Genomic DNA, 8627 nt, shown 5'->3' on the forward strand with positions numbered 1-8627 from the left:
GTTTCTGAGAAATACGCATTTTTAATGTAAAGTTAAGCCTGCACCAGTTTTAAAGAAAGAGAAAAGCTATGTTGATTGTCTTTGAGTACCCGTCTCAATTGTCTTCCACGTCTATTAGTAGGGTCGAACATTTTAGATATTAAATGGGTTAGCAGTAACAGCATTTAGTGAAAGTAGTGAAAGGTAAATTTTTTTAAATAAAAATTTAATTGAGTAAATATAATAAAATAAAGTGATTAAAAAAAAAATATTCGGATTAATTATATCAATATTATTTGTTGGTACTGATTTAATCTCCATCAAGTATTCTAACATATTTTTAATACTAGGTTGAGATAGAGTAGTTATGTTTATTTAATTAAATTTATTAATAAGAAAAAAATGTCATATAAACATGTGTTATATGAACAAAGCCTATTTACAGGGTAACGATCTCCATGGTAAAGTGGCGACTCTCCATGGTTAAGAATATTTTTACATGTTTTTTTTATGTGTGTGTGTTCGTTTATCTCATGTATGAACTTAGCTTGAGTGGTATGTCACATGTTTCTATCTCTCCCTAATTGTGTGGTTTCAAGTCTCTAAAAACACCATGTTATCTTGCCTTTGTGGCATACTTTTTTTAATTTTTATTATTATTATTAACTTTTTAAGTAAAAGGTCTATTCTTTGTTACCCATTAATTATAGGCAAGTATAATTACAAAGAAGGAGGAGGAGGCTTCTAGTTTCAATGGTCTAAGAGAGACCAAATTTAGGATGAAAGATATACTATAAACATTTTAATCTATATGATATGCTTAAAAAAAAAAAATCAAAAAAGCTTACCCAAAGTAAACAAGGTTGAAATAAAGTTATAGTATTTAGAAGTTAAAAGTGCGAGTTTCCCAGATAGAAAGCCAAATTGGCTCTGCATGGAGTTTTTTTTACTATAGTAACTGAAAGTAAAGTGATAACAAAGTTGGTCATTGTAAATATAAAAAACATAAGACTTGGAGGAGATAATAAAGGTGAGCTTTTGATGGATCCACTTAGATTTCCATAAGGTTGTCCTTGGAACAACCAATAGACTTAGAAGTAGGATTCCATGTTTTTTCACCAACCAAGTGAAGAGTGTGACAAGTAAGTGCCTTTGATTCTCCAATTTATCCAAAATTTGTTGTGCTCAAGTCTATCCACTTCTTGAGAGAGAAGAGTATGGCCACAAGAGTTTGAGTGTGCCAGCACTGTTTGAGGGCCTTGAAGAATTTAGTATCCCAGGTTCTATTAGTTTTGATGTGTAAGGAAAAGTATTTAACAATCAATCTCCTCATCCACTTGATAATACCTTTCTACTTTGACATTGTCATTCAAAGCCCTAATCCTTGGTTTGATAGTCACTAAGAAATAATGGTGGAAGGCCATTACCAAAACTTATGTTGCCAACTTCGTTTTGATTTGGTGAGTTGGAGCTTTCCCACAATGGGATGAACAAGGGGCCATGACAATTAGAGTGGTCAAGAGACAAAGAACAAGAGGAAGCAATCACTATAAAGAATAGAGTTGGATGAGGAAGTGATCACTATAAAGAATAGAGTTGCACTTGAAGGGCAGGACATGATTAGGGGGTTGAAAAGAGACCATTGAATAGCAATGGAGGTGGAGATGGCCATTCCTCATATATAGAAAATTGATAGAACTACCTTCCATCATGATTATAATTGCTTCCCAATTTATCATGTCAAAACCTTAGCCTATACTACACATAACTTCATCTTACACATAAAGTAAATGAGTAATAGTGATGCACTATATAATACTTGAGTGGTGGTGATGCACTATATAATACTTCATCTTATGCATGGAGTAAATGAGTGAAAGTGACATTTAGATATACATAAAGTGCCACATACTCCAAATTGAATTTCTAAACATATACCCAAACTCAAAAATAATATATATATATATATATATATATAAATATAATTAATTAATAAAAAGCCAAAAAGCCAAAAAAAAAAAAATAACAAAACCATTTTTTTAATATAACAAAATAATAACTATTAATAAAACAAAAATTAATAAATTATATAAAAAACACAATTATATATTATAGGAAATTTTAATTGCTACATAAAATATGTATGATTTAAAAATAAGATATCTATGATTTATTTGTTGATAAAATAAATAAACATTTGAAAACGCTTCCAAATTAAATATATACCACTTAAATATTAAAATTGGTATTTATTTTACATCATTACACAATTTTAAATGAAAAATCACTTAAATATTTATCATTTCACTATTAAAATTACTCGGTTTACAACTTGAATATTAAAATTGGTTAAAAGAATTACAAATTCAAATTTAAAAATCACTTGAAAATTTATCATTTTAATATTAAAATTAAACACTTATAAATTTGTACATAAAATATTTTCAACACGACTTTTCAGACATACATATATTTCAACATCTCCGTCCAACGTTCTTGAAAGGGCTTAGCCGGAACCTACGGAGTTGGGTTTTGTCATATCCGGATCAATATTTTTTTGTTTTTAATCTTTAATTAATACAATGGCAAAAGAAAGACGCTACCAATTCCATAGACAGGTTAATTGCTCCAATTGACCAATTTCGTTATGCTTTAATAATCCATAGCTGAGACAACCAACCCTTGTACGTGTTTTCCGACCCCACTGACACGCTGTCCGGTTTTTTTTGACAAAATCCATCCATTTAATCCGTTGACTTTATTATTACATTTTATGTATTTGATAACAATGGTGACCCCTAAAAATTCCATTATCCAACCCCTTCCATCGATTCTTTCTCTTGAATAATCCAAGGACGGCCAATCACTGGGCCCCATTCCATCGATTCTTTCTCTCTCGTTTCGCCCCCACTAACACCTCCACAAAATCTATCCACTTCCACACAAATCGACCCCCAATTGTCCCGACTCCCCACGTTCTTATAATCCAACTGACAAAATTTCCGTACGTATAAGGCGGCCTCTGAATCGGTTCGAGCATTACAGAGATAACAGCATTCATCCAGAGCGCTTCCGCTGTCGGATTGTCATCCGGCCATGGATTCTCACGATTACGATTTCAACGAGGATGATGCAACTTACAATTCCACGGCAGCGGCCATTGGTAGAAAAAGCTTGCTGGCAACCATCGTAGTTGTCTTCACGGCGGTCCTCTTCGTTCTATGTCTGCATATCTACGCGCGTTATTTCAGGGGGCGCGGGGAATCTTTCCGACGCCATCGTTTAGCCTTTATTGGTGAGCAGGACCCCCAGAGTGTCGGCCTTGGCAAGTCAGTTATAGAAGCGATTCCCGTGTTCGTCTATCGGACGGAGAATCACAAAGAGGGGTTCGAGTGCGCCGTATGTTTGTCCGAATTTGAGGAGAATGAGAAAGTGAGATTGCTCCCCAAATGCCATCACACCTTCCACATCGACTGCACCGACATGTGGTTCCATACGCACTCGACTTGCCCGCTGTGTCGAGCCAGCGCTCAGCCCGAAATGCCTGCCGATTCCGTCGTGGTCGTAATAGCCGACGAGGAGGCCGCCTCTGAAACGGACCAGCAGGTGTCCCTGCCCAACGATTCAGAGGGCAATTATAATGCGTCGAGCTCCCTGGAACCCGGGATCGACGTCGATCTCTGCCCTTCGTGCAGGCACGCCCAGGTTCTCTCGTCTCCGACTTATCCAATCAATATGCTTTACTGGGCAAGTCAAAAGAGGGTTTCTTCCATGTCAAACTCCGCATTCTTCGACCAAGGAACGTCAACGGCCGCTGGTAAAACCCTCGACAAAATGACCATCGACGTACCGCGAAGAGTCGAGAACTTTTCTTTCCCCAAGCCCATTCTCGAGCAATGATCAGCAGGCATTTTCGCCATGTGGGCGGCATAAACGCCGTAGTCTTTAACGCGACTTTTTGAAAGTCTTTCTAGCGATTTTTTCCGGTGAAAATCCGGCAGTAATTTATTGAAATCCAAGTTTGATAACTAGTTTCTGCACAATGAAAGCGTCCCAGGGGTTTTCCAGGGTGCTGAATCCGAATATGCAGTTAAAAAACCATTTTAACTGCAACAAATCATGATTTCATCTCAATTTCTTCCGCCGGATTCCGTCACCAGAATCTCAAAAAATCGCATTATAGACAACTCCGACATAAACTATTAAGCAAAGACAAGAAGGTCGCTCAAATAGCCCAGATGCTGGTAGAAATAATCGTACATCTTTATACCTCAGCGTAGCTAGATTGCAGATTATTGTTGTAGGTTAATTCTTTTAGATTTTTTAATTATTTCAGAATCCGAATATGCAAAAGGGTACATTGGGGCATCCTTCTCTGGATTGCAGATCCGGAATGTCCCGGATACGTTGGGGGCATTCGGGTTCTGCTGACGAACTCATTTGGTCCCTTGAGAAACCCGCCCATTTAACTATTGTTAAAGATTTATATGCCGCCCTCTCTCTTGGCCGTCGGCCTCCCTCGCCCTCTTTTCCTCCTAATTTTTGGAAAGCCTCCTGTCCGCTTAAGATGAGTCTTTTCTCTTGGCTTCTTTTCTCAAACAGAAATCTCTCTTGGGAGGTTTTCCAAAGAAAAGGCTGGCAGGGTCCGGGTCGATGTCAAATGTGTCGCAACGATGCTGAATCCAATCTCCATATGTTCTTCCAATGCGGTGCAACCTCCTCAATTTGGTATGATCTGTCATTAAATTATGGTTTTTCTCACCGGGTTTTTCCTTCTGTTCAGGATGGTTTCTTGTGGTGGAGCGCGCAATGCCCCTCCTGGCGTTCTCTTTTCATTATTGCTTGCTGGTTCCTTTGGAAGTGGAGGAATGAACACACCTTCCAGAATTCCTGTTTGCCTCTTGAATCCATCTTGATCAAAATCTCGGGATATATGCCTCCTGTGGATTAATATCTGTCTTGGCATCTTATGTTTCTTTCCCTCGTGGCATTTTTGTTGAACCCAGATTTTTTTATATCTTGCCTTTGCTGGATTCCTCCCCTGGAGATTTTGTGGCGCTATGCGCTCAATGTATTCGATCTTTCTTACAGATCCATGAGGTTCTGATCCCATGACAGTATCAGGTTTCTGTATATCTGCTCCTAAGGCTTTATGTCTACTCTTGTATCTCGACTTTTATATCCTCTTAATATAAATCATGAAGTTTTTTCTCTCTGAAAAAAAATCTTTTAGAATATTTTTAAAATCTGTAATCTTGATAAATTCAAGAATATTTATCGAGAATACATTGTATAGTATAATTAGATTGCAGATTATTGCTGGTTTTAGATTTTCAAAATATTTAAGAATCTAATTGTGATTTAAATTTTTAAAATATTTACGAATATAAATCTGTAATGGAGATGGCCCATTATTCGAGTTGAAAGCTGGGGTTAGTTGATATCTCCTACAAAGACCAAAGTTTGCAGGGGAGGGATCAGATCATAAAGTTACATAGCTTTGCTCAGCCGCGGACGAATGTTTCAGTTGCTCTGGAGGCCGAAATACAATGGTGGTGTGATGGATAAATCGAGGGTTTTTCCTTGTCTGTACATGTACTTGTCAAACGAGGATTCTGTGTAAACCAAGATTTAACATAATTTTGGTCTGCTATTCATTCTGACGATTCGTTGATTACATTCTTCTCCTACAAATAAGGATCAACAACAGCGGGAAGGGCCCCGAGGCTTACAACTTTGATGGTCAAAGTCTGCGGATAGTAGGTAGTATGTGTATTTTTATTGCAAGTTATTTTTAAGTGAGATTTTTTAAAGTTTTGGATAGAATTTTGGTTGGAATCCGTTCAAATAATTTGTTGTAAAATTTTAATTTGTGTTGTTTAAATTGGTTTTGAATTATATATATAGATTTTGTATTCTGAAAAATACATGAACACTTTATTGTGCAAAGTTTATTGGTCAAATTTGTGATTTCAATCTCACATATAAATTATGATTCTCTTCATTCTTCTTTATTCATTTTCATTTTTTTGCTTACTACTAATTATTTATATTGAAATTAGTAATAACAGGGCTCCTTGCCAATATCTATATCCATCCAATTTTTTGATAATGCTAAATCTATTCAAATACTACTAAATTTCTTAAAAAAATTTACCCAAATTCCAACCACTTTTAACCATCCAAACAAATTTTCAACTTCTATAAACGACACCCTACCCACTCCAAATCCATGTCAAACATTGATTGGAATTAATTAGAATTACAAAAGTTCTGTAAGAAGATAATAGGAGAAATATATGCGGTGAGTCCGTGACGACCAGAAATATCTCCTAACTGGTGGTTTCTACTAAAGTATGCTTGGAGACCATGAAGCTTGGCCACAGCCGCTCAATATTCACTGCTGCCGCGTGTTCGCCTTTATTGTCAACGCAGAAATATCATTGGGTAGAAATCACAGAGTTATATACCCATCAAATCTTGATATTGATATTTATTCACAGTTTCTTTTGGAGGAGACAACTAAATTTAATTCAATTGTGCATATTCAGAAATGGATGAGACAGCTAAATTTAATTCAATTCCACTGTCGATTTCAGAAATATTAAGAAAATCATCCACAGAACTCTCTATTTGATTCTGGATTTTTTTGAAATTGACAATCAGGTTGACTGATAATGCCAAAGCCATAGGTCCCTAAACAAAAACCTCACGGCTGTCGTGATCTGTGAGGAGGGACATTCTAGCGTTTGCACTAAAAAAAATCACAGGAAAGCTGAAACATGCTATTCGTTGCAGGGGCACTTTAATCTGAGTGGTCATGAGAGATCTCAAGGGTTTACGGTCTCTGCATCTATCACATAATCACTCTGAACTCCTTAGGCTATTTGAACCATGGTTATCAAATTTTATTAACTCCTTAGGCTATTTGAACCATGGTTATCAAATTTTATTAACTCCTTAGGCTATTTGAACCATGGTTATCAAATTTTAATAAAATTTGATAATATACATTTTATAAAAATTAACCTATTGTTATTTAAAAAAAAAAAAAAAAAAATTTTTTTTACTAGAATATTTTTTTATTTATTTTTACTGTGAATTTTTTCTAATTATAATTGAGAAAGAATAAAAAACAAAATAAAGATTTTTTTTACTAGGATATTTATTTATTTATTTTTACTGTAAATTTTTTCTATTTATAATTGAGAAAGAATAAAAAACAAAATGTATCAAATTTATTAATATTGTAAATTAAGAAAACATGCAAATCAAATTTAATAATATAAATAATAAAAACACAAACTTGAAGTTTAATGTAAAGAATGATGTATGAAATATTAGTAAGTTTCAAGTCACTATAAGTTTCAAGTGACTAGAACATACCATGAAAACCCCAATCGCTATCCTTTTAGGATCCAAATTTATTCAACCATAAATATGGAGATTAATCTTTGTTGTAAATTACAGATAATGAACCCCTTCGGCTTTAATTTAAATTCGAAACCAACAATTTTGTAAACAACTATTGACCTATCTCCTATAATCAAAATGGGAAAAAATATTTTAAAAATTTTAAATATGTAACTTACCCTCTTTATGTAACTTTTAAAACTAAACATATTAATTTGTGTGATAACAGATTATTATATATAAATTTTTTAATATATAAATCATTAGTTTTTCAAATCTTGATTTATTAATAAACCAAAACTTGTAAAGTAATTTTGAAACAAGTCATTCTGAAACCGGTGAATGGATGTTCTCATGTATCTATTTTACCCTAGCTGCTTGCGAATTGATCAGAGGAAACTAAGAAATTCCAAAAATAAAAGCACAGAACCATACAGCCTTTCTAACATAAATGGATGGCAAAAAGAGCTCTGGAGTCTGCGCGCCGGGTGTGATGCTTGCACTGGCCATGGCGTCCGCTGGCCAACGACGACCTTCCTTCCATATGCCATTAACAGGCCACGCTCCACTACCGTTTTGCCAATGACATGTGCTCGACCTACTCAAGCCATGCAATTGGATCCGCTCCTCCCTTTCGGCCAATAATCTTCTGGCTAGTCTTTCGTCCTTCTCGCAGTCACTGGTAGCACATGCATTGGCTGTAATAGCCGCACTCACAGCTTCGAACACTTGGCTCCCTCTTAGACCGAGTTCTCGACTACGTGCCCTCACCTCAACTTGATCTATCGGCTATATAACTTAACCTTCGGCCTTACTCTTCGGCTTTTCTTCTTCCTCCGGTCCTGCTGGCCGGAGGCTCTCGCCTCCCCTCTCATTCTCTCGGCGCTCATGGCTCATGGCTAGGCCTGCTGCACTCGGCTCACTCTGCGCGACTCCAGGTATGCTCTCTTTCCATTTGCTGTGATTTTTTAGCTTAGTTACAGGTTTTCTTCTCTGTAGTGGCTCTTATGTGACGTCCAAAGGTCTTCCAGCTATAGGTTCCTGTTTAGCTATAATATTTGCATATTCCATGGTTTCTTTCTGTCTGTTTTAGCTGTATATTTTGAATATATCATGGTTTTTCTACCGTCTGGGTCTTCGAATATAACTGGGTTTTTGAGGAACAATCCTCGGGGTTTTTGAGGAACTATCCTCTCGGCACTAGGTTGACAGACATAATGCTTTGCGCTCTAGTA

General features: G+C 36.0%; 1 protein-coding gene across 1 annotated transcript; it reads left to right on the top strand.

The window, feature by feature from the left end:
- The first annotated feature begins 2995 nt into the window (after positions 1-2995).
- Positions 2996-3899, top strand: LOC149175066 (RING-H2 finger protein ATL64-like). Its single transcript, XM_089422752.1, has one exon. It carries the CDS (start codon positions 3076-3078, stop codon positions 3877-3879), a length of 804 nt encoding a protein of 267 aa, XP_089278878.1. The 5' UTR covers positions 2996-3075; the 3' UTR covers positions 3880-3899.
- The last annotated feature ends 4728 nt before the right edge of the window (positions 3900-8627 follow it).

This window comes from Pinus tabuliformis, chromosome 4_1, assembly GCF_031772625.1.
Source record: "Pinus tabuliformis cultivar Carrire ecotype Pingquan chromosome 4_1, CPIR1, whole genome shotgun sequence".
Classification (NCBI taxonomy): Eukaryota; Viridiplantae; Streptophyta; class Pinopsida; order Pinales; family Pinaceae; genus Pinus; species Pinus tabuliformis.

Bases quoted from the DNA above. Each gene is read 5' to 3' on its own strand.
- LOC149175066 (XM_089422752.1), top strand. From the start codon at position 3,076: ATGGATTCTCACGATTACGATTTCAACGAGGATGATGCAACTTACAAT.